General features: G+C 35.7%; 1 protein-coding gene across 1 annotated transcript; it reads right to left on the bottom strand.

The window, feature by feature from the left end:
• Positions 1 to 1,564: 1,564 nt before the first annotated feature.
• On the bottom strand, positions 1,565 to 26,261 carry LOC112520490 (helicase protein MOM1-like). Its single transcript, XM_025128932.1, has 17 exons — positions 26,116 to 26,261; positions 24,893 to 25,435; positions 24,335 to 24,461; positions 23,351 to 23,438; positions 21,459 to 21,731; positions 18,312 to 18,449; positions 15,785 to 16,036; positions 15,455 to 15,595; positions 14,990 to 15,301; positions 12,175 to 12,348; positions 10,199 to 11,102; positions 9,905 to 10,047; positions 8,075 to 8,179; positions 5,754 to 7,322; positions 4,637 to 5,275; positions 4,327 to 4,549; positions 1,565 to 2,848 (listed from the first exon to the last, which is right to left on the bottom strand). Exons 2-17 carry the CDS (start codon positions 25,425 to 25,427, stop codon positions 1,671 to 1,673), a joined length of 6,801 nt encoding a protein of 2,266 aa, XP_024984700.1. The 5' UTR covers positions 25,428 to 25,435; positions 26,116 to 26,261; the 3' UTR covers positions 1,565 to 1,670.
• Between the last annotated feature and the right edge of the window lie 883 nt (positions 26,262 to 27,144).

A 27,144-nucleotide genomic window follows, 5' to 3' on the forward strand; every position in this document is an offset into this window, starting at 1 on the left:
CTTGTGTTTGACAAGCCTGTTTCTAGACTTCTCATGAAATTACAATTTAGCCCTCAAATTTATAAAATCCATATTATGACAACGAAATTTTAACTTAAACGTGTAAACTAGATTTTGATTATGCTTCTTAAAAGATGTATATTATGGAACTTCTTGTGGGATTTTGTACATTTTTTTTGTAAAATATACGATAAAAGTGAATATTGCACGGGATTTTGTACAATGATACGAATTTATAAATTTTATAAATTTTGATTTCTAGAATATCCACCGTATCATAACATAAAACACTAAAACCAACAACATTTCTCTAATAGTGAATGGACTAAAATATCCAAGATGGATTTTGAAAATTTAGGGAATATTTTTTCCTCAAACAACGTGCTATAAATGTATCTTAAAATAGAGAAAAGAAAAGAAAAATGTAGAAATCTCCAAATTTGGAGAAATCTCTAAAACACATATTTATGAGAGAAAACCAATATTTTATTAAATGTATTGAATTTTTCAATAATAGAGTTAATGATAGAATGGTTAAAATAGAATGTCTATTGAAGTTAAATATAATTTTTTTAAAGATTTTAACTTTTGATATTTTATCTTAGAGAAACTAACATAATCACCGGAGATGCTCTCAAAATGAATGGACTAAAAATACCCAATTTCAGGATGTAGCAACTTAAGAGTTGATTTGTTGGTTTTCTATTGAGTGTTGTATGTGTGAATTAATCTGTCTATATAAATTGGGAAAGTTTTTGTTTGAAATAATTCTTTTTATGGATGAAAAGAGCATATATTTTAATTGAGAGAGACAAGTTTAGAAAAAAAAAAAAAAACTTGATTTTTTATATAAAGCTTATTAAATAAGCCATATCATTAAGTTACTACTAAACAATCATATATAGCTGACCAAATAGGCTATAAGTCTCTTTAAACATCATTAAACGGTAACAAAGAAACCCATAGAAACATATAAGCATCTGCATCTCCTTTCTATAAAAATGACCAATGTTCGAAAAAAAACTCGTTACAACAGCCACCATAGCACGTTGTGGCTCAAGGCTTGTGTTTCACATCATGTTATGTCTAAGGCACGCGATAGCATAATGTGCAGATTTTGTAACAATAATATTTGATTTTACATATCCTTATAATGTCTTATTTGTTAGCTTTTAATATGCAACTTAATTTTAAATTGTCTATCATCATTGGTTTGTTGAATAATAGTAGAAAACATATGTTTATGTATATAATATTATTTTCGATATAGAGATTTTTTTTTTTATTAACCTGGATATCCAACCCGCTATGCGAGCCGATTAATAACAAGACGACCACCTGCTTTGCAGATAGCCCGGAGTCACCGCATTTGAAACTCCGTGACCACAAGGGGATTTTTATTCTTCCTTGGATTTGAACCTGAGACCTCCTGATACTTTTGACCTTTAGAGCCTATGATATAGAGATTTACCGACATAAGTCACGCCGTGGCTTACAAGATGCTTTGATATTTGGAACCTTGAAAAAAACACAAGTGGTTAACAGTTAAGGGCTCAAGTTCTAAGAAATACACGTTACCCCCTTTATACTACATGACCATTACAGACTGCATTCACATTCTTTACAATATATTCTCTCTATAACATTAATGAATTAATCTACTCGCTAGTCTAGTCATCATCCGACAAACAAACCAAGTCATGCCCAGAAGACGAGGGTGCACCATAATCTCGAACGAATTCGGTTAGGTCCATCAGGTCAATGTCTATGTGCACCTCAGATGTCGGAGGTGGCAGGACGTTATGCCGACTAGAGTTATCAGGTGTAGTCAATGGTTCAGACCAAGGCGATGCACTAAAAATGCCAGTTTGGCTTGTGGGTATCCGTGGTAAAGATGAAGAACGGGGAAGTGAGTGGTGTGCATATAGCGGTGACGGTGTTGATTGAGGTGAAGCTTGGCGTGGTTGTGGTTGTGGCGACTGTGATCGTGACGGTAGCCAAGGTGAAGAAGCTGATGGTGGTCTTTGTGGTGGCACAGTGGAATCTTCCGGTGGCAGTGGTGGTAACGCTGTCGTTTGAGAGTTTGAGGGAGAGGTCAGTGGCAGGCTACTTGTTACATGCTGATTTGGTAGCATCTTCCGATAAGATGCAAATTCATGGGATGCAGATGTTGAAGGTCGAAACGGTCTAATATGTGGGGCTGGAGCACGGATTTCACTGCTGGCTAATGGTCGCATATGTGGGGCCGGAGCCCGGATTTCACTGCTGACCAAAGGCCGGAGATGCGGGGCCGGAGCACGGGTTTCACTGTTTACTCTTAGATTTCCGGCAGACGGCGTGATCGGGTTTATACTAGGTGGTGGTCTGTTTGGGGTGCTCAAGGGGGAAATCGGGTTGATGCCAGACAGCGGTCTGCTAAGTGTGCTCGAGGGTGTAATCTGGTTGATGCAAGGTGGTGGTCTGCTAAGTGAACTCGAGGGGGTAATCGGGTTGATGCCAGGTGGCGGTCTGCTAAGTGAGCTCGAGGGGGCAATCGGGTCGCCGCTAGGCAGTGGTCTGCTAGGTGTGGTCGAGGGAATCATGGGGTTGATGTTAGGCAAGGGTCTGCTTGATGTAGGTGGTGGTCTGCTCAGTGTGCTCGAGAAAAGAGCCGCAGGTTGGTGAACTATCTGAAGAGGCGGTGGCGGAGGTGGTGGGGGAGAAGGTTGTGTCGGTAGCGGTGGCAGTGGTGTAATCTGTTGGGTTCCTAAAGATTGGCCAGGTGAAGATGAAGCAACACTAAAGGAACGCCTCACAGAAGGTAGAACGGAAAACCTATGCAGTTGCTGCATTAATCCAGCTTGAGTTGCTGCAAATAATGAAGGTTAAATTAGCATTATGGTTCAGAACATGTAGAGACAAATCACGAACCATTTTGAATCTTTTAATTAATATATCAGTGCTACGAATTCACTTTAGCAAACCGATAACATACATTAAGTCGATCTTGCATAAAGAGCACATAAATTCAAATTGAACTCTAGTAAATTCATAAAAAACTAAAACCAGATGAGCAATTTTGAAGAAGGTAGATATAAGACCATGTCAAATTTTTGCTAGAATATGGAACTTGATGAATGCTGTGATTAGAACATGTAAAATGAACAAGTTGAATAATGGAAAGTTCAAAGAGGACAAACTTTTGTGGGGTTCTCTCCTTAGACGAATTATCGTGTGAGAAGGAGAGTTAAGATGAGAAGTGTAGGAAGGGATTTGGACCCTTGATCACCTTTAATCTCAAACCCACAAATGAATCGCGCTTGATACAGGGATTGATCCAGTGCATCTCATCCTAATGTACATCCAAGGGTGGAGATCCCTTCTTACGCATCTCAATTTAACTCTCCTTCTCACGGGAATCCAACCCTATCTCCTTAAGAGTGCGTTTGGTATGCTAGACATGACATAGCAGGAGGACTTTTATGTGGGACAGAGTGGAACAAAGTGAAACAGGCGTTCCAACCCCCATGCCATGGAACAAGGTGGAGAAGACCTATATTTTACCAATATAACCTCAAAATAAAACCTAATTCTCTTCTTAAACATCAAATACGCCTCCCTCTTTATATTTTATTCATTCTTTAAATTTTATTTATTGTATTTTATACTCTTTAAACTTTCACTTTACTGTCCTCAAAATTTTATTTTTACACGGTTTCTATATTTTGATTAATTTATCACATATTAATAAGAAAAGGTATAAAATAAAAATAGAAACTACATGAACTTTTTATTTTGGTGTCATGTTAGTCGTCTTGACGAAAACTTCCTAAGATACATTTTGTTATAAAAATTATTTATCTTATTATAATTTAATAAACTAATCAAAATATATAAACTGTATAAACAACTCATTATGGGGTAAATTGGTCATTTTATCTATTTTGTCCAGTTCCGTCTTACCAAATGTTGAACAATTGTTCTGTCCTATCTAGAAACCAAATTCAAGCAAGAGTGAGGAGGGCAGGTGAAAGAATTCTGGAAGATTTTAAGGTTTTAATTTGACATTAGGAAGTTAGTGATTTAAATTTTGTCCCATCTCCTTGATTTTTGTTCCACCTATTTTGGACTTCCGGTGGGACAAAAAGAATGCATGTTGAGTGTGAACGATTATTATTTGTTCTATTATTTCCAATGTACCGATCGCACCCTTGGGGTAGAACTCTCATAACAAAGGTGAGAACATAATAAATCACACCTAGTATAATAATTACATCATTGGGATTATGCAATGATGTTTCACACAAAAGCAAATATAGCATTGATAACTAATTTAAGTATGCATACCGTGTTGCGTTCCTGCATGGCCAGGAGTAAAATCTTGGCACTTAGATCTGAAAGCCTCGGCCAATATTTTATTCATGACGACTCTGTTGAGATTAATATCAAGTTCCTTCGTTTTTGAATGAAAAGCTGCCTCTGCATCCTGACGCTTAGCTTCATACTTGACATTTATCTGAGCAATCATTTCTGTTATTTCCTTCTCACAATCAGATTTTAGCCTTTGTCTCTGCATGAAGAAAGACCCAAAATCAAAATGAGAAACAAAGATGAAAAACTCACCGAGTTATCAAGGTAAATAAAACTAGATACTAACAATGTCTTCATGGAATTTGATAACATTATCCTTCACCGCACATAATCGCTCCAGTTCAGCTTGAAGTGGATCAACTTGATTTGACATCCGTGAGACCACTTGGTTAAGGTTATCAGATCCTTGAACATCAAACATACTCATTTCAGGTCGTGAAGCATTTTGATTCGGGATTTCTGCAGCAAGGGGTGATACTGGTGGCTTAGAATTTTGGGCCGAGTTGCGTGGCTCAACACTTGGTTGGTCATGAACTGCATCAGATGAAGGTTGATGTTCTTCCAAATTCCCACTAGATTGCAGCATGGTATCATCAGAGGGGTTGGTGTGATTTTCTGCTGATTGGCTAGGTCCTCCAGGAAGGGTTGGCTCTTCACGAGTAGCTTCAAGTAAAATCCCACTGGCTGGAAGTATATCAGATTGATTCTCAGCTATGGGTAGATCAGTAGACAACGGGAAAGACAGTTCATCAAGAGGTTCAAGTGGTGGATCTTCTGAATTGATCTGACCAACTTGTCCCGCATCTACAGGTTGCAGATTATCAACATCAATTTCTGCTACTGAACTAGGATCAGGTTGCCCCTCTTTATCTTGACTTCCACTGCATGGAAGTTGTTGAAGTTGAAGAGACTCATTTTGAATTTCCTGACAAGACCAAAAAACATTAAAATTACAATGATATTTAGTTTATTCATGGAAATCCAATGAACAAGTGGATGAGAATGACAAATATTAGGCATAATCATCATTGACTCGATATTTCCATAGAAAGCAGACCCTATAATTCCAAGAACATAGCTAGCACCGGTAAGATTTCTCAAATCTACAATAATCTTATCTCGCTATAAAGTATCAGATTTTTTTAACATACACATAGATTAATTCACTGATCACAAATGTTAATGGGCAGATGGGTCATCGGGTCACCTAATGGCCAACCATATATGAAGGTACTTCCAGTGTTTTGACTTCTGGGTTACTGTTTATTGATGATCTTTTGAACAGTGATGGAAATATGATACAAGAAGCTAAGTCCCTTCGACTAGGTTCTGGTCAAAGTTGAATCTGCGAGATTAGATAAAAGATGCACAAACTAAAATTTCTGACAATGCAGAAAACCTACCGGGATTGTTGGCATTGAATGATCGGAAGCTGGAGAAGCAACCAGTTCCACTGTGGGTGTTTTGTCCGGTGACACAGCTGCAGAAGGTGAATTACTACTACTGGAACCACACGAATCATTCTGGTCTTCAACATGTAATGTATCAGGGATTATAGTGCTATCTTGGCCAGTATCTTTGTTGCAATTGCCAGCTAGTGTTCCCATTTCAGCAAAGTCGACATGCGGCTGCATGTCAACGGGACCAGTCTCGTTACGGTCTTTGACAGCAGAGTCGACATGCGGCAGCATATCACCGGGACCAGTCTCATTACAGTCTTTGACAGCAGGTGACGTATTGCCTCCTTTAGCATTTTCTTCATTGGAATCAACTTCTGGCACTCCTGACTCCACAGAGTCTACATGCCCCACCACATTATTGTCAATACCATCATGCTGTTGTGCCGGATTTTCTTCAGTTGGTACACTTGATACTGTTGCATCAGCCCTCTGTTTCTCAGAAGTATGAGAGCCTGTGGACCCGATGTTGTTAACGCCATCATGTGCATTGCCCACTCTGTTAGATGGCTCAACCATCGTACCAGGCTCTTCCTCTAATAACAAGCCATTTGGCTCAACAAGGTTTGCACCTGTGTGCAAATTTTTTCCGCTTTTGGGCTGGTCCTCAATCCTAGCACCGACAAATTCTAAGGAAATTGCATTCACTTTAACATTCCCTCCATCTAAATCCCCAAGAGAAACTGAGGGTTCAATCATTCTATCATGATTTTGTACTTCAATCAGATTTGTGGATGAAATGGGATCAGCCTCAGGGACATCTTGAGCTTCTTGAATGCTGTTCCCAGAGTGCACCATCTGATTCTCGTGTTGGGATTCATGCAAAGTAAGTTCATTGTTAGCTCTACCTTCACTGAAAGAAGGAATACAATTAGCTATTATCTGGCCTTCGCCAGCCGACAGCTTTGCCATAAGATCTTTGAGGTGAATCTCCCTCATTCTGTCATGTTCTTCCAAATTGTTAGCAAACACTTTATCTAAAGATTTCAGCTTCTCTGATCTTACAGAAGGATTACTATGCAGAGTACGAATAAGAGCTTTTTCCACTTTGTAATCATTCTCCAGAAGCATCCTCTTCTCATCCCATTCTCTATTAAACCTCTCCATCTCTTTTTGGTCCTTTGTGGCAAGATCATCCTTGCATTCATTTTGCATCTTCTCGGCACTTTGCAACATTTCTTCATTTGATAACTCATGACTTCCCGAAACATCAGCATGCTGACCATCTACAATCTCTGGTTTTACTTCTTGTGGGTTAGGTAGAAGTGAGTGTGACATTTTTGGTTCTGTTGACTCTGTGCAAGTAGCCTGAGGTGCTTGTATACAATCTTTAAAAGCATCACATTTTTCTTGGTTGTCCGTGTGTAGTAAGAACATTTCCTTTGCAGGTTCCAGCTTCAAGTACACAGAGTTTGCCTCTTCTTCCATGCAGCTAAAATTCAAGTGCTTCTTTGCAAGAGCAAAGGATTCCCTTCTATCAATCTTGTATCCTGATAGTGAAGAAGCGATCCAACACTGAAATGAAATAAAGCACATCAATAAATACATTAAAAATGTCAAAACCCATATATGTCATTGAACTTGAAAGAACTCAAGATCCCAGAGTATCATAACACAGAAAAAGTGGCAGGGGATTTGCAATAGATTGAAATTTGAAACACCAATGCTTTTTATTCTAAACCAGTTGGGAAGGTTTAATGCTACAAACGAGATCCTTCAGATATATATATATATATATACACACACACACACACGAATGCCATCTGATATCAATATGTTGGAGTTCAAAAATCCCTTTTCATTACTATTATGAATCGGACAGAATCAATCAAACTCTAAAAGAGAAATTGAAATTATCAAAGGTGCTGATGGAATTCAAGCTGTGAAACCCAATGGTTACTGGCTATTTGAGAGGCTAGAACTCTCCCAAGAACATGATTAACAACTTTCTGAATACCTTATCCCTCTTCCAGCCCCCTATTTATACTAGGCATTTATTATAAGTGCCCAAAATACCCCTTAACTATTCTAGAATAATAGGCCTGGATGGGCTTGGGCCTAAGTGGGTTCAAGTGCAACAACTACTTCCACCCAGTAAATGGTGGCACACCTGCCTCTCTTAATGTTCTCTTCTTGGTAAAAATTAAAATGAGAAAATTAAATATTGAATTGAAGGGACGACCAAAAAAAGCAAACAACTTTGTGCCTAACAAAACCACAGAAGAGCATAATGTATCTACTTCATTCAGTATGTTAAAGTTTCATACCAGCGATATCATGAAAGCCTGTAATGTACTTGTGTGTTCCTTGCTGACATGGTAATTCTCAAGGACGAAGTCAAGAAATCTCTCTACTGTCATCTTGACATCCTCCTGAAATCACAGTTGACTAAATCCAATTAAATATACTCTCTGTATCCAACAAGCAACATAAGCATCACAACAGGATAACAATTAATAACATCTTCAGTTTCACTTGAAGGTAGGTCGGTGTTTTTCAGTAAAACTGATTCAAAGAAAGTGAAGTTTTCAACTAAAATAAAAATTGGTTAGAGTTATCTTGAAACAGAAGATTTTCACCTAAAAATCATCCATGTAGTTTTGATAGAATATCAACAAGCAACATTAGGAGACAAAACCAAGCGCTATCTCCGAATTCACGATCATGCATAGAATTATATAAGATCACTTCACAAATTACTATAATGTTTGTAGTGAAGTGTGCATGCAGTAATCTTATTTGAGTGTGGCAGGAATCTGCTATGCTGTTAATTGCGGTGCTATAGCGGTGAAATAGTGATGGCAAATAGCGGTTCCGCTAATACGGCGCTAATCACCGCAATTGGGCTGCAATTTTGACTTGCAATAGCAGTGTGAAAACCGCAATTAGGAGTTGGCTTTAAGTTGGCCTTTTAAAGGGTTTAGAGAAGTCAGATTAAGGGATTACGAGCTAGGGGGGTGATTTTCATTTGCAATATTGGTGTGTAAACTTGCTATTCCTCTCTCATCTCTTCTATTCCAGTCTATTTTTTGCTATCTCTTCTATTCACATGTTCTTTATGTTCATCTTCAAAATATATATTATGTTATGCATCTATTCCTACATTTATATATAATTGTAATGATTACATGAACTGCTATATGTGGACCGTTATACCACCGGTTTACCATCGCGATAACAGCTATATCAAATCACGGTCCTAACCGCTATTTCAAATTTTGACCGCTGTAACAGCATAGCTTGAACTTTCTCCGCAACTAAAAAGGAATGCCTCCTATGATTGGTGAAAGACAGATACCCAGAAAGACAACTGGTAATACTTATGGGTGGTGCTACATATTGGTAATATTTAGCATTATTTGAAGATTGAAAGCTTCAAAAGAACCAGTCATCTACCTCCTCCAGTTCACGTTCATGGTGAAATAGCATTCAGTCTCTTGCTAAGTTATGAAAATTTCTTAAAAGCTGTAAAAAATATTGATTACTGACAGCATGTGGGAACATTGCCCTCCTTTTTCTTCGACATTTTTGTTTACAGAAAGAAACTATGTCCTCCAATAAGTCTCTCATTGCATAGGTCAATAATCTTATTAAGCAAGACAAGTCAACTCCCTGCACAATCCAAAATTTTAAGATTTTTCTTCACCTAGCATCCCTTTTATTCCTCTCCTTAAAACAGACTTTCTTATACTAATAGAAGAAGATCAAAGAATGTTATTCACATAATCTTTAGAGATATAAGTCTATATTGCCAATCTGAAAATACATGCCAAACAAAATGACCTCAAAAGCACACATAACCATTGAAGAGAAACTTTACAAACTAGTAAATAGCAATATATAAGATTATGTTTCTGCTTCAAAACACTAAAAAGGGTGGAAATCGTTTACGAGCTCCATATAGTTTCCTCAATTGTCGGCGACATCCACACTCATAAGATATCAAGCAAACAAATCACTCATTTGCTACGGACAATGTAATAAACAATAAAGACAAATTATGTACGTGAGTCTCCCAAGAGCTATAACCACTATCATAATCAAATACTTCATTTTCAAGATATGGAAAATCCAGGACAAACAGGTCAGGAACATACCGAAAGCTTGAGGACCTCGCAAAGCTCAGATACAGTGGGCTTCAGGAGATGATGAAGGCTCCTTTCACTATGGACTGCAGTAGACCAAAAGTGATCACCAGATGATGATTGAGACTCATTATGAGCAGGAACTCCAGAAGCCCCTGAAAGAACATCTGAAGATCTTAAACTAGAAGTCACTTTATTACAAGACCTATGTAACTTTTGCAAATCAAGTGAACTATATTGCACACAAAAATATGTACTTGTAGAGATAAGGCATATATAGCAACAACAGAGAATATTGCCATTCACCTTCATTTGTTCTTCCAGTTTCAGCTTCTACCACAAGCTTAGATGCAGCAGGCTCAATGCTGCTATTCAGAGTTTTCTTACGTTTCTTTCCAACATCAGCATGGGCAGCACTAGTTTCCTTAGATGAGTCCTCAAAGTAGTGTGGTCTTTTTCTTTGTCTCGGGGTTGACAGCGATACAAACTTCCACCTCGGACACTTTCCCTCCAACAACTTTCTCCAAAATAAATGAGGTTGTTCTCCAAAGGGTAATGGTGTATGCAACGGGATATTTTTACCATAAATCCCACAGCTTTTAACTCTAGTGATGATTGACTTAGATGTATCCTTGCTGTTACATTTATGAGAAATTAAGTATAAGAACTCCTCTAGTACATCCTTTAAGAAGGATTCTTCAGAGGAAATATTCAGAACAGATGAACTATGAAATTGGGTCACTTTGTTGAGCAAGTCTGAGACGCCAAACATGAGTAAGGCATCACAAGAACTCCTATTTAAATTCTGCAACTTGCCATCAATAGCAACACTTTGTTCTGCAAGTCTAAGGATTTTTTCTTCCAGTGTGCATGAAGAATATAAACGGAAAATCATTATTTGTTCCGACTGAGAATCAATTGATATTTTTTGTAAGGCTTTTAAATCATATGCAGGATTCAGATCGCTGTCAAATATGACAATAATGTCTACTGATGATAATTTGATGCTTGCTTGACACCCACGATGCTCTAGTAAGAAGACAAATCTACTCATATCCTTGTTGAAGTTGTTTAAAGCAGCCTGTTTCTTTGATGGGACAATCCCAACCCCATCTATACGCTCATAAGAGTCTTGACCAAATCTGTGATGGAGAAAATCATCTAATATGTCTCCAACAGAAGCTAAACCTTTTGCGGTACCGACTGTAGGCTGTCAGAAGAAATGTACAGACAAATGTCAATATGATCGCAGTACAAAGATACAACTCTTTTTGGGTGAACAGAAAGACCTCTTAACACAGAGAAACCCACATGCATACACAAGAGATACACAATTGACACATCAAATGAAATAGGAAACTGCAGTCTCAATCTCACTTGCTGTTTTTCACACTGTACAAGTGCAATGACTAGGAGCAACTTTTGTTCACTTAGATGCTTTATAAGATATCTAAAATTATAGGTGGCTATACATTAAATACATAATGGCCGGCTAACTTGATTACTACCTCCTATATGGCTGTGCATATTAAACTTTATCATGCTATCAGTTGCTGGCAATGTGTTGATTTGTCCAAGTTAAACAAAACAACCAGACATGGTTTTTAGGGTCTTGAGAGAGGGGAGGCAGGCGGTTAGAGAAAGCAAATATAGACAAAAATAGAACAACACTGAAGAGGGTAAAAACAAAAGATTGAGGAGGGTAGAATCTAGCATTTGCACATTCAAGGAAAGTAAAAGAGAACAGTCATCAAGGCCTTCACATTTCAAAGAAAAAAGCACAACCAAATGAAAAGTCAATTGATTTGCATGGTGGAAGTTAAATTCTAGACAAAACGGTACAAAGCATTTTACCAGTTTTCTACAAAGTGTTGGTATTTTACCTACGGCTCAACTGACTCAGCCAATTCAGGGCTGGGGATTTTGAACTACACTGATTTAATAAATCCAAGCAAGAATCTAAAACAGATTCCATGCAACTCAATTCAGATGGTTATGACCAAATAAATATGTTTTCACTTTTCACTGATCAACTAACTACCAAGTCTTGGTAATAATGCAACACAATTAGGGGAATAAACAGGATGATTTGCCTACTTGAGGTCACTTCGAGAACCTAACAAAGAAAATCAGTGACATTGTTTACCACTCAACATTCAGTCCAATTGTGAAACAATTATTTGAATAAAAACTAACAATGTCGAAAGAACATAAACAAACATAAAAAGGTTACAACAGAAGAGCACCTTACTGCAGCTTAAATTAAAGATCATCGATCGTACCTGAAAAAGGATAACCACTCTTAGTTGGCGTTTCTTAACCTCTGGCAGTATCAGGTCAAGAAATTGTAGTTTGCCACTTGCTTTTATGCCAACATCTAATAACATAGTTGGTTCACGATCCTTCATAATCAAGCCTTGAAGATTAGGATCCACGATATAGGGGTGATTACAACACTTCAAGAACAAAAAAATAAGATCAATTAGAGACATCCGACGATGAACAGCGGATTACTGTTTAAATGATTAACACAAATATAAAGAACTTTTCATTGTTCGGCCCATGCTTGCAAGAAGGTAGGTTAAGGGTTAGAGAGAGCTTGAAGGTCTGCAGTTTGAGCCCCCCTCCCCTTCCCAAATTGCAAATACCTAGCTAAATGATAATCACTGTGAAGCGAAAATGAATTAGCCAAAAAAAAGTACTGTGTCATAGGAATTGGATGAATAATGTTCAAAAAAAAACATAAAGGTCCAAAAAGGGATCAGATTCATGATGACATTTTATGTTATTTATTTCATCAATTAACAATGCAAACTATAATCTGAGAGAGAAAATGCCTCCGTGTATGGACAGCAATAGTTACCAACTGTCTTTTCAAACCATTGTAATATTAACATTTCTAACCATCACACTTTATTGCAAACAATTGAACTTACAAAAATGCAACAAAAAGAACCACCATACTTCGCTGAAGCTACTGATTTTTGACAAACTTTAACCTGGGTTTAAATGGTTCAACTTTAGGTGCTGATGTGGCAAAATAGCAATATATTGAATGGAAATGCAGTAAACACACTGAACTTCACTAGATCTAGTGATTTTGGACAGCTTATCACAGATGTGAAATTCACGACGGATACTTCATTCCAAACCAACTGCCTCCCAAGCGCTTTATCCATCATAAAACAACGTGTTGATGTCTTCCTGGATAATCATTTGTATGGTCTTTCTTTCCTTTCATTTCAAGTACTGATTTATTACATTTTCATACATGTTATGTTTTTATAAAAAGTACCCCCCTTAGTTCCATAAAGATGGTTATAACTTAATTATGCAAAATTACTTTTAGATCTTAAACAGAAAAATATTTAGGCTATGTTTGGCAAACTAGCTGATAAGCTAGCTGATGAACAAATTATGTTTGACAAAAACTAGCTTATAAGCATGTAAAACGACCAAAAAGGTCATCTTGAAAAAATAGTCAATTACAAATATTTCATAATATATAATTAATAAATTTCTAATAATATAATTAAAACAAATTTCTAATAATATAATATGTTAATTAATCAAACAAGATAGTAAAGAAAAATTAAATAATATATGATAATTGAAAGAATTTAAAATTGATTGTTATATATACTATAAATTTTGAAGTTAAAACAAATTTTAGAAAAAATCTACATTAACCTATGATTTTAAATAACCATTACATATAATGTAACAATAAAATTGGTCCACGTCAATATCCTAATTAATTAATATTTTTTCAAAAATGTAATTAATAATTAAATTAAATATTTTATTAAAATTATTTAGCATATTTTAATTATCTATGAAATAAAATAAGTATAACTTTAATTTTTATGTAACTTACATAAACATTTTTGGGGTTGTTATAATTGCTTTTTGATATCTAAATATWTTGAATAATAATTAAAAAATAATTGATATAGTTTAATAACATTTATAAATAATTAACAATAATTATTAATGTATATTTGTATAATTAAAATTATTTAATAATGTATAACTAAAATTAATTAATAATTTTGATTAATTTTAATTTCTATAAATTAATATTATGAATAATTAATATTTATTTGTAATTAATCGTTAATATTTATTAATAATTAATATATATTTATAATTAATATTAATAAGAGTTATAATTGGAAAAAGTGTCAAAAAGCTCCTCATAAGCTACTCCAAGTAGCTTATCAATAAGTTAACTTATTGAATACCTTAACTAGATTAACTTTTAGAATGTGAATTAAAATAATGCTAAAAGCAATGTAAATCATGAATATACATATTAATAACTTGAATCATAAAACCAACGAGCAGGTAGTAAAATATGCTTGTATGGATACTAAAACCAACTAAATAACATATTTGTTCCAATTAAATCAACATGCTGGACACACAACTGAAACCAACATCAGCATGGATTGTCAATCAAACAAAGATGTTTTTGGTGATGCTTGAAGTCAAGAGTAGTAATAATCTATTTGTCAATTCAATGCACACAAGTATTACTTCAAACTCTCTTATCTTTGATGAGATTAGGGTCGAATATAGTCGTCTTTTTTGCTACATTAGCAATCAGGATTAGCTTCTTCGTTATGGGAAAAAAAAGTTACCCAAGATTGCTAGTTTTAACAAACTTCAAATTGTATTTTAGCAAATAGAATGATTGGTAGCAAGAGGCGAAGTATGATAGTTCAATATATCAACCACTGCTCTTTTACGACCTAATACATATAAACTATTAACCCTCTTTTAAAGCTTGTCCATTTAACCATTAACATATGCCTAGGATAAGAAGAAACAGTGCCAAGCAACTTCCTTTCCCTAGGTTATAAGTGAGATCACTATTCCACATGATTCTGTTAAGCTAATAGATCTAAAATGTACAAGCCAAAAAATATTGGAGGAAATGCAAACCCGTATGCTATTTGCAGATGACAGTGTTAATTATGACAAAGAAAAAGTCAATGCGACGATAAGCATCATTATATAGAAGGTACAACTCCTAGCACTAAAAGCTTAGATATGAAAATTTTGAATAGATGAAAGAATAGTGCAAGGATAAACCTTTCGGTTGGAAATAAGAATGTCATGGAAAGCCCCAATAGTATCACTTTTTGAGCATGAACGAAGAACCATAGCATTGGAGAATAGGGCAACACAATATTGCTCAAGCTGCAGATTGGATAGCTGGACAGGGACCCAGAATTCTACGAACTTGGAAGGGTCGGACTTGCATTCATATGCAACATACTGGGACAAGGTTTCTTTCAGCTTTCCAAGACTATCATCCGATTCAGCCTTTGATCTGGTATTGTTAGACAAAGCATCATCGTAACCTACCAGTGACAGCACATTAAGGTACTCAGCCATGTTCTCCTGCAACTCAACAAAAATTTTTAACTCAAAGTTTTTCCTAGTTGCCAGAATATAGCATGAAGAACAGGGTGGATAGAAGGCAGAAGTTAAATACTATAAGTTGACATTTTGAGAACACATAAAAACTGAGACATTAAAGAGAAAAGAACATACCCCTATTGGGCCACCAAAAAGAAGCAACCTCTTATTCGTGGATAGACTCTTAATATCATCGAAATGTGCTGAGATCTCTAAGCACTGAGACTCGTCAACCATGATTGCTTCCCAATTTATGTTTTTCAACATACTTAAATCCTGCCAAGAGACGTAAGATCATGACTATGGCTTAAAAACACTTTAAACTTCATGTGTACAAATGGGATCCACCAACTTGTTAGGTACTTCATTTGAAGTGGTTATGTACATATAAGAAAACTGAAGAACAGTCCAGCAAAAAACAGGAATTTCCAGTTAAACTGACATATTTATTTCAGATAGACATACCTCCACAAATGCATCCACGCAATACAAAAGAACTTGAAACACCAGCTCACCACCTTCCTTTTGAGCCTCTAACAATCTAACACTTCTTTGGGTGTCTCTAACCTCAATGGAGACTTTCAAATCATTAGATGGTGCTACATTTAAGAACATAGCTTCCCATTGAGCTAGGGAACCAGATGTTGTGATTATTAGGAAAGGATGGGTTACACCATTCAATGAAAGAATAAAGAGAACAACTCTCATCGCCCTCTCCTGCAAGTGCTATATTCCATTACATGCGGTTCACACATCTAATCAATAAAGTGGTTATAACTTAACAAATGATGAAACTCAATACACAAATCAAAAGATAACAAAAATTTCAGACACAATCAACCGTAAAGAGTATGCTGATGCATGGAAAGCAAATAAATGAGCATCAAAGTGATATGTAATAAAAGTTAGATCTGAAGCATCAAAAAGGATAAGTCAATAATTAACCTAAACACCCACGTATTGAACGACAACTAACGTAACATCAGTACCACCCATATAAACACTAGATAGGACCCAACTTAACATAATCACTATATTTCTCTTCTTCCTAAAACAATGAGGAGTGTGTTAGGGATTGAATAAGTAAATCCATTTTCAAATGAAATCAGAAATATCATAGCCAGAGGTCTTGCAGCTTATGCATCAATCCCAACATGATGACTCACTTCTCCATGAGCTGATTCCTCTTTAGAACAAGAACTTATGGTAAAGTTATTCTAGGATTCTAGATATGGGTGATTAATGTTATTGTTCATATCAATAAGAACTTTCTTGGTCAAACTTCACTATTGTAGTAGTAATCAGTCTGCGAGTTTGATGCAGGACAATTACTTCGATACAACAGACTTGAAAAACAATAGAAGCAACTAGGTTTCTAAGGCCTCAGAGCATAGTCCTAGATCTCTTGAACATCACAGCCAAGTTAACCTAAGGCATCTCATCAGTGGCGATTGTCTCACAAAATAAAAGAGGAAGCTCTCAATAATTTTTATCCAAAAAATCCACTATTTGTTGTTGGGGATTACATCTCTTTATTAAATAAAATCAATGATAATTATCCTAACTATAAGAATAGATGTTTATCCTAACAATTAAACCACTAATCATCCTAAAGATGATAAGAATAAATGATAAAAATAAATGTTATCAATTATCCTCATAATCCTCCTCATACATGTTGCAACGTGATTGCTTTCTCCCATAATATTATACCCTCACAAGCTATCCTGGCGGTCAAAAATCTGAAATAGAGGTCTAGACCATGATTTGATATAGCGGTTATCGCGATGGTAAAGCGGTGGTATAGCGGTCCACAAATAGCGGTTCATGTAATAATTACAATTGTATGTAAGTGTATGAATGTATACATAACATAATATATATATATATATATATATATATATATATATTGAAGAGAACATAAGAACACGTGAATAGAAGAGATGACGAGTAATCGATGTTGAAAGACAATGTTGTTGTGAAGAGAAGATACAGAATAGTAGACTAATATAGAAGAGATGAGAGAGGAATAGCGAGTTTACGCACCAATATTGCAAATCAAAATCAGCCCCGTAGCTCGTAATCCTTAACTGACTTCTCTAAACCCTTTAAAAGGCCAACTAAAAGCCCAACTCCTAATTGTGGTTTTCACACTGCTATTGCAAATCAAAATTGCGGCCCAATTGCGGTGGAGGTGATTAGCGCCGCTATTAGCGGAACCGCTAGTTCCCCTAGAACCTCTAACTGCAATAGCACAGCAATTAACAGCATAGCTCACAAGATTAAGAACTTCATGGTGTCATATATTATGGAGGGCTTCTTTGCCGCTTGAGGAAGTTCTGAACTCAGAGTGTCCTCTTCATTGAAGGCTTGTGTCTTCATTGTTGAGAGGAGCTCACTGTATTTTAAGAGATGAATCCTCCATTATGGGAACCGTAATGTGACTATATCCTTCATTATGTGGCTTGAGTATGTTGTAGCTTGTAAGAGAAGAGATTCAAATCACGTACGAACTGGACTCTAGCAAAAGATTTATGATTTCCACTCAACATTCTCCAAGTAACATCGAGAGTTCTGTTTTGCTCAAGTGACTATTTTCATCACAATCATCTATTTAGGGAATCTTACCTAATCTATATTCAATTTCAGTGTGCATGTTTTATTGTAATAAGTTGAAGGTCCAGCACGTAGAACCTCCAACCTGAGGGTGAATATCTGGAAATATGTATTATTAGAGCAGACATTTATGAGTTACAGGTAGGATTATTAAAGCGTATTTGCATGTTTGAGAGTTCTCCACCTAAAAGTTGATGTTCAGTTAAAAGTTAAAAACATGATACATTCATTGTTGAAGGGTATCAAAAATTTTACAACAGAATAAGTGGCTAAACCACTAAACGTATTTATAAAATATCACAGAAGCCTAGAATGGTCGAAAGCATAACTTACAGAATATCCACATGATAAACTTCTTATAAGCTTAAACACTTGCCTGATTGTCAAAAATTACTCGGTTCTGCTCTTTAGTCCAACTATCTTGCAACTTCTTAACATAGCTGAAATGGATTTGATCCATCCCAGGTGGACCGCCAGCAGGACTAATTGGAGGTTTAACTGATGGTTCCTTGGTCTGCATAAGAAGAGGGCATGAATTTCGTTAAAATAGAAAAAGTAGTAATAAATAAACAAAAGCTACAGCTGAAGTTACATGCTAATAGCAAACCGAAATAGTAGTATTAACAGATTAACACCGTTGACAGATGATGCCTTAATCTTAAGCATCAGGCAAATTAAAAAAAGAAGTTGGAATATTCAGTCCTCATGAATCAGGTTTGATGCTGACAGCAAAATTATGTAGTAGTATGAGCAACATGAACATGAACATGAATCTATAGGGGTGTGTTTGATACGCAAACAGAACGGGACGGGATAGAACAGGACAGGACAGTTGTTCAACGTTTGGTAAGACATGACAGGACTGGACATAACTGGTTAAAATGACCAATTTACCCCCAGTGAGCTGTTTAGTGTTTTTTTCACTAAATAATCAATATAAATGTTAACAAATACGATGTGCAAAGTATAACTTACATCAAACCACTACTACTTGCAAAAATACATGATTTCATAATCAACTAATGATATATGAAAAAGGTAAATATAATATAAGCATCAAGAATTCATTATCGAAACAAATCTATATGCATTCCATACTAAGAAGAAAAAACTACGACCAACAAGCGCACAATCAATTAAAATGGATTCAATATCAAATAGTAAATAAAATATAAGCATCAAGAAAACAATTTGGCTAGTGATCCCATATAGTATCATCACATTCACAAAACTTGGTTTCCAGAAAACAAAAGAATTCACCTATCACCTGTACAATCACTCCTGTAAGATTAAAATCGAATATTTACTACTCTGATCAAGGGAAAACATACAAAACTCATCGAAAACCACAAATTGCATGCGTGAACCTTACACAATACGTTTGACGGTGATAAAATCAAGAAAACAATTTATGTAATTTATTAAATTATAATAGAATGATTTTTTTATATAACAACATATATCATTTGAAGTTTTCATCAAAACAATTAAAATGACACCAAATAAAAAGTTTATGTGGTTTGCTATTTTTATTTTTATCTCTTTTCTACATTATTTTTTATTATTAATATAAAATAAATTACATAAATTAATAAAAATATAGAAACCGTATAAAAACAATATTTTGAGGACAGTAAAATGAAAGTTTAAGAAACATAAAATACAATAAATAAAATTTAAAGAATAAATAAAATGTAAAAGAGGGACCTATTTGATGTTTTAGAAGAAAATTAAGTTTTATTTTGAGGTTATATTGGTAAAATATAAGTCTGTTCCACCCTATTCCATGGGGTAGGGGTGGAACAGGCCTGTTCCACTATGTTCCTGTCTGTTCCACATAAAATTCATGCCAAACATGGGACAGGGATCCCTGTCATGTTCTGTCCTGTCCCTGTCTAGTGTACCAAACGCAGGCGATCCCGACATGATTGACTTTACAAAGAGTCAAAATCAAGTCAACTATAACACTAATAAGAGTACTGGTCCTAGACAAAAATATTTGGTATGAATCTAGCAACAAAGTCTCGATTAAACTTGCTAGGTGTATTATTACATAACCCTCTCAAAGATGACATGGACATTGTCGGTAATGATTGGTTCACTTTTCAAAACCAGTCAAGGGAGGGGCATTTTGGTTTTTTATCCTTTTTTTGTCTTTTCTCTCTTTTTATTAAAAAAATTTCAAATGTACACATGCTTAAAGCATATATAAAGCCATTAATGTTCCCTGTCCTCAATCCTATTCTTCCCTATCCCCTCCCCCTATGGTTACCCTCCGGTCATCTCCAGAGAACCCAAATCTGAACCAAACCCATCTTGCAAATCTGAAAGTCTGAAACCTAAATCAAATGTAAATTCGAAAACCCAACAATATTCCAAATCTGAAATCTATATCAAATATTCAAACCTAAATCTGAAACCCAAATCAAACTACCAGAGAATATTGAGATCAGTGGTGCAAAGCTTGATCGCCGAATTAAAATCCCCCCAAGAAGTTTCTTGACGCACAGCAGCACCACCACCACCGTCAGAGGAAGAAAACTCGCCAACAACCCTTTATTTCCGGCAACTTTTGGTGGTGGGGTTGAGCGTAAGACGGAGCAGGTAGGGTGGGTACGCGGTTTTATACTTTTCCTTTTTCTTTTTCTTTTTAATTTTACATAATAACATATAATACATATTTTTTTATTTTTTGAAAAAAATGAGAAAAATGGAAAAAGACCAAATTGCCCCTCATTTAATTGGAGTTAATAGAAAAAATCAATGGGTGTTAGTGAAGGACCACTTTCAAACCAAAATGAAAATTGTCGTAATCATTCTTGTAGTTTTTGCATTTGCAGGACGAGTTCCATAGCTTTATACAAACCACAGGGACCAAAATAGTAGTTTACTCTAAACAATATATGCAAATGACAAAAGAAAGGCTCTGGCATGCTCTAGATGACAATAAACTATGGGCTGAAACGAACTTCACCTGCTTCTTTTGTACACTCAACTAACCAACATATGTAAAATTATGGCATACATTCTTTCTTCTTTATATTCGTATGGACTGGCAAAGCAGGCACTCAACATAACAGATATTCACACAACTGCTTCAAAATCATAAGTTACAAATATTTTATTGTAAAGTAGATTCTGTTGATGAAGCAAACTGAATCAAATGATCGAAGGGAAGTGCACTACTTGACCAATTAATATATGACCAAGGACTTGGGCATCAAAGGAAGAGAATGGATAAAACACAGGTTGATGTAAAATCTCCAAATTGGTTGATTAATCTTCCTGTTTCTCTTTATGATTAGCAGTGGGCTACACTTTTAGCCGACCCTGACTTAAAGCATAAAAGCTCTACACATCATATCATGCATTTTTTATGAACCGGGACAGCTTTCCCTCCCAATTCCAAATAATAAGAGATTATTATGGTATATATGGATGAGACCACTGCCATAGATGTTTCCTTAAATTAGTTTTACTTACTTAGAAAATGAACTTGCTTTGGAAATTTCTAGAGACGTACCTTATCAACCAATGGAGCAGAAATCCCCATCTTTCCATGACCATGGTCATACTCTTTTATCAGGTGTTGACCTTCAGGTGAACCTAGGACAGCACTCTCCAACTCCCATGTAGCTTTCCCATTATCAAGGCCTTGCCATTCCACAAGCCACTCGTAGTGGTAATCTAAAACCTTACCAGCATCCTCCTGGCTCTCATTTAGTGGCTTAAAAGACAACAATAATCTTTTCTTCAACAGCTTATGTGGCATGGTCGATTTATTCAACTTCACCGTCTAGAAAGAGGGATTGGGGATTCAAGAGAAACGGAGGTTAGCGCCAGAACAAATAAAGTAGGCAGTAACACAAATTAAAAAAGAAAACACATATAATGTCAATCACTTATTATTTTCGTGAACTGGTATATCGATGCATCTATTGCCTCACTTTTAAAAGATTGTTAAAGGGAATGCTCGTGCACCAAGGATTGTCAGTTTTGAAAGGGGTTAGGAAGCTTAGTCTTTTGTACTTCCTTGGTTTTGAAAAAGGTTGTTCCTGTGACTGGAAACGATATCCTTCATGTCACAGAGTAACCTTCCCTCTAAACCATAGTTAAAATGCATAAATGTAATTTGGTTATAACAAAAGCATAAATGGTAAGCATAAACACGTATGTATGAACTGCATTAAAAACAACTGAACACTCCGACTAGTCTCTTACGCACATGCAATTAGGTGAAGACTTATGGCCCGTTAAAAAATAAACATAAAACCAAAACTCAATAGACTTAAAGTCAACTTTGACTAGTCGCTTACACACATGCATAAGAAGTGTTCCAAGTCTCTTTGCAAAATGCTGTGGGAAATACTATGTACAAAAACTTCCCTCCCCAAACCTAACAAAGCCATCTAGCCGCAGTATATCAGCTTAGTCTTTTTCATATGAAGCTAAAAAGTGGCTGCAAAAAATTAATCCGAAAATATTAAAATCTCAAGAAACATCGTTATCTGATTCTGGAAGGCAAATGTTTGAAATTTCAAATGTCAGAAAAAGGTCATTTGATTTGTTTAAAACTGGACATATGGAACTGCTAATTGCAAGTCCAGAATGTTTAGCATATTTACTTATCCTTGAATATGGGTTAGAATGCATTTTATCCATAATGGATGTACATCCATACCATGATGAATCGGACATCTGAAATTAAGCTAATTTGGAATAAATGAAGTAACATAGCTTTATGATGATTTTATAGAATAGTTAATATACAATGCTTAAATAACTTTTTCCATATGTGTATGCTTCGGAGAGACGCAACTTCAACTAGTGTTATTTGATTGGTGAAGAAGCATTTTTGAAGTACGTATCTACTATTTTCTTGTAAGTGGCTTGGGAATCACAATATTCTATCAAAGATTGTATCTGGTCCATATATATAGTCGGCAAAACTAGGTTTTGGTGATAATTGATGCTTTAAGTTGTATCTTATCAGTTATCAGCAAAGGTTGGACATGGGTGGTCTTGTTTGTGGTACACATGTTAGATTGTGTTTGCAATGAACTCAATATCAGCTATATATGTGCTCAATTCCTTGTAGAAAATCAATAAACAGACAAGAAATTTGAATTATAATTTACCGAATCTTTGTTGTTAAAATTTCCACAAGCAGTGGCGCTTCAATTAGCAATTGAGCTTCAACTCAAGTGTCAAAACAAGAAATTTCCAATGACTCAACTTGGTTATATATTACAAATGTTCTCATTGAAGACTTTTTGAATATGATCTAAGTAGGGTGGTATATTATGGAAAGAACAGGAACAACAGATGTCAATACAAGCAATGAAAATTGAGAATTGTGGTTTGTTGAACGGTTTACAGCCAATACGTGAAAAGAACATCAAAAGGTTGACCAACCTTGGAACTAGAGGTGCCACATAAACCTCCTTCTCCTGTGTTGTAACAAGGGTCAAGTTCCTGCTGATTCTCTAAACCATGGTTAATCCTGCAGGGTAAGAGTAACTCATCATTGTGGGCAGCACAATAGAACTCCGCTAGGTACAACAGAATGAAAGATATGCATGCACCTGAAAAAACTAGGATTGTAATCTTCTTTCTCATTATGAGGGGGAACCTTAATTATATAGTGTACGTCATGGGAAAATAGAAGGAACAGATTATGGATGCATCTTCTAACATTCCTAAAGTTGGAGCATAGATGCAATCATTTCCAACTTCCTGAAAATGCTGTCAATTTGGGACTTTCTAAGGGTCGGCTTTTATTTTTAACCATTGGACATGACCTCTTATAGGAGTTCTTGGATACCCAAAATAACCAGATAAGTGTAGCAGACAAAAGATGGAAATCTATAGATAGCCTAGACAGGAGGAAAGGATCAGGAAAGTTGGAGGATGGGGTAGGGTTAGTGAGCCAGCAGTTAGATCTCCTGAGCCTTAGGTTAAGACTAGGGATGTGTAGTTATTCCTACCTTGGTTATATTTTCTTGTTATTTGCATGTTTGTTTGAATGTTGTTGCTTACTTCTAACTCATTTTCAAATGTTAGTGTTGTCTTTCTTATTTTAAAGTTTTTCTTATGTTATTTCTCCGCAAATTTTTGAACAAGTTTTATCCTTTCTTTTCACACACTTTACACAAGATGGGGGTCTTCATGAAAAAGCCGCTCTACTGTTTGCGGTTGAGGTCAAGTCTACGTAATCCCACTTGCCAGACCCACCTCCGTTTGGGAAATAATGGGTTTGGTTGGTTTGGTTTGGTTTTACCTACTAAAAGATAAAAATAGGGAAGAGATGGCTTCAAAGAACATAGCAAATAGTTGTCTCGGCAGAATTGATGTCTAACCCAAATAAAGAAAAGAAGCGACTGTAATATGTATTAATACCTTGGTTCTTTTAAGCATGGGCCAGTTTCAACATTATCATGCTTCGTAATTGTCATTGCAGTATATCCGTTGCTGCTACTATTAGCTTGAGGTGACTTCTCTTGCCCATTGGGGTCCTTGCTATCATCTGCATGCCAACAAAAAAAGTTGTCAACCAATTCCTTTAGAATTTTGTAAGTATACAGAAGGAACAAAACAAAGAAGATTACCTATAAAAGAGACTGCTATGACGAAATACTTCTAGATTAAAAGCATCATAAGTTTATAAGCTCATAAAACAACGGTGTGTCCATTTGGCATCAGACTGTGCTCAGAAATCTTAGAAGCAGTACCTTACTTTGAAAAAGAAAACATTTTTATTTTCAAACTGTAATGATTATTTATTGTAAAATAGATCACTGTTAGATGATAATGTGTTTCGGGACTTTGTAAATCATAGCAGGATATTTGTATAATGGGACGTATCTGATTGTCAATTGATGAAGGAAAGTATGTGCAGATCTTAGTGACAACAAAGGTATAATGATAGAATATAGGAAGATAAATAAACTTGGGCACCTGCTTCAACTCTTATCCGTTGAGGTTTGAATAAAGCCTTATAACCACGAGCAGTCATTCTCTTCCTCTTCCTGCCACCAACATCTGGATCCTGCCTTTCATCTTTGTTATCTTCATTAGCATCCCCCACACTCTCTTTTGAACTGCTTGGAATTTTCTCTTTCTTTGACTTGATGTTTGATGAAGCAGGAATCTCAGCCAACTTCTTTGATCCTGAAGAACCTGGTGAAAACTGTTTCTTACCTCTATCAGACCTCCTCAAAGGACTTCCCGCCATCTGTTTCACAATATTCTCTGATTTCTTCTTTATTAAGGGAGAACTTGGTGATGCCTGCTTCTCAATTCGTTCAGACTTTCGAGCACTAGATGGACTTGTCGTGGCTTGTTTCGATGATGTTTCTCTTCCTGACCTTCTTAATCCAGAGGCATCAGCTGATCCCGAGATTGAAGGAGGGGATGCATTTTTCTTCTTTGACTTTGTATTTCCCTCGTCCTTTAATTTACGATTACGGGTAAGACGGTCATCATTGGTCATTGTGGCAACTGCAGATGAAGAAAGCCATGCAACACAAATTTAACCAACGAATATAGGCAAATTCCAGTTTTTTCTTAACAATCAAATAGTAGATACAATATCCTTCAACTGGCCATCTTACACATCTCTCTTATTTCACATAGAACATCTCTACTTGCATTGGAAGTCAGTGAGCAGAAATTTACGGATGACCAGAAGAAGTCAGCAGGAACATTACATCAAAGCACTCCACTTCATCATTAAACTAATCGTAGCACCTGACCCAGCAGTTTTAAGAATCAAGTATGACACTCATTTCCCAATCCACGTTGTTAACCTAGTATTACAACATTCTATAGCCAGCCCAGCCATGTAACATCTAACATGTCCATCAATTTCACACTCAAGCTCAAATTAAGACATATAAAACAATCAACGCTAATGTACGCCATTAATAATCTAGAACTTGCTAATAGATCTCAGAGCATCATCCCTAACCTTTCTCTAGACTTTTCCCTGTTAAGGGCCAAAAAAACAAGCGGCTAACACATACAAAGAGTATAACTCGTTCAAAGAGGCACCATATGCAGAAATTAAATGTAAAAACAGAATCAACTCAAGTTCCATTTGAAATTATATTAAATTCAAATACTCGAAACATCGAGAAAGATAGGGCATGTATCTATAATTTCACCGACGATACACAAACCTGCAGCTATAAAATTGGAGGATTTAGACGGTCAGACATGCATCGATTGTTTCTTCTTCTGACGTCAGGATTTTCCGGCACCAAAGATTCGCCGACGGTAGAAAACAAGGGCAGTGAAGACGAAGACGGAAAACGGGATATGGAGTAAAAGACCAAAAAATTGAAGTTTGACGTAAGCTTTCGAGTTCCGAAAGAAAACACTGGAGGGTTCAATTATCCAAATTACAAAATTGCCCTTGTCGAATAAAAATGAAAACTATATTTTTTTAATAATCCAATTTCGAGAAAACAACTTTACAATGACCAAATTCTGTATGAACGAAAGCAAAATTTATTCCATTTTAACTTTTCAAAATATGTATGAAAATTGTTTTTTTTTTAAATAATTTTTTTTGTAAAGTTTTTGTTTTTGAAATAAAGAGAAAATTGAAAGTTGTTTTTATAATGAATGGGGAATTAAGGATTGTTAAACCAGCATATGTTACAATTATTGAATTTAATTGTCATTATTTTGTAATCAATACTCATTATTTTAATGGCCGTTTACCTAAACACTTATCCGATAAGCACTTATCGGTAAAATTCAACATTATCGCTTACTTATCGGATAAGATTTTATTCACTAAAACGCATCGTATGCAACAATTTATCCCGGTAAGCGCTAACCATGATAAGAGTCCTTGTCCTCACTTACCAGGTAAGACTCTTAATTCTTGCCTTCGATCTTACCGGGTAAGATTTTTAGTCCTGACATATTCATCCGGTAAAATAAAGTGAGTTGGTAAGTGCTTACCCATGTAAGCATTTAGTAAACGGCACCTTAGTAATGTTTGGTTATAAGCATTAAGTAATAATTAATGAGAATGAAAATAAAGAAAAAACTGTTCCTTTCCTCATACGCTGAAATTTTTATCTGAAGTTAAACTGGGGGAAATGAAAATTAATTTACCTAAACCAAACACCTCCACAGACCTAAAGGTTAAGTTTGGGAAAACTTGATATCGCTGGGGTCATTGTATCTTGGAAAAT

This window comes from Cynara cardunculus, assembly GCF_001531365.2.
Source record: "Cynara cardunculus var. scolymus isolate 2C chromosome LG 10, CcrdV1, whole genome shotgun sequence".
NCBI classification, from domain to species: Eukaryota; Viridiplantae; Streptophyta; class Magnoliopsida; order Asterales; family Asteraceae; genus Cynara; species Cynara cardunculus.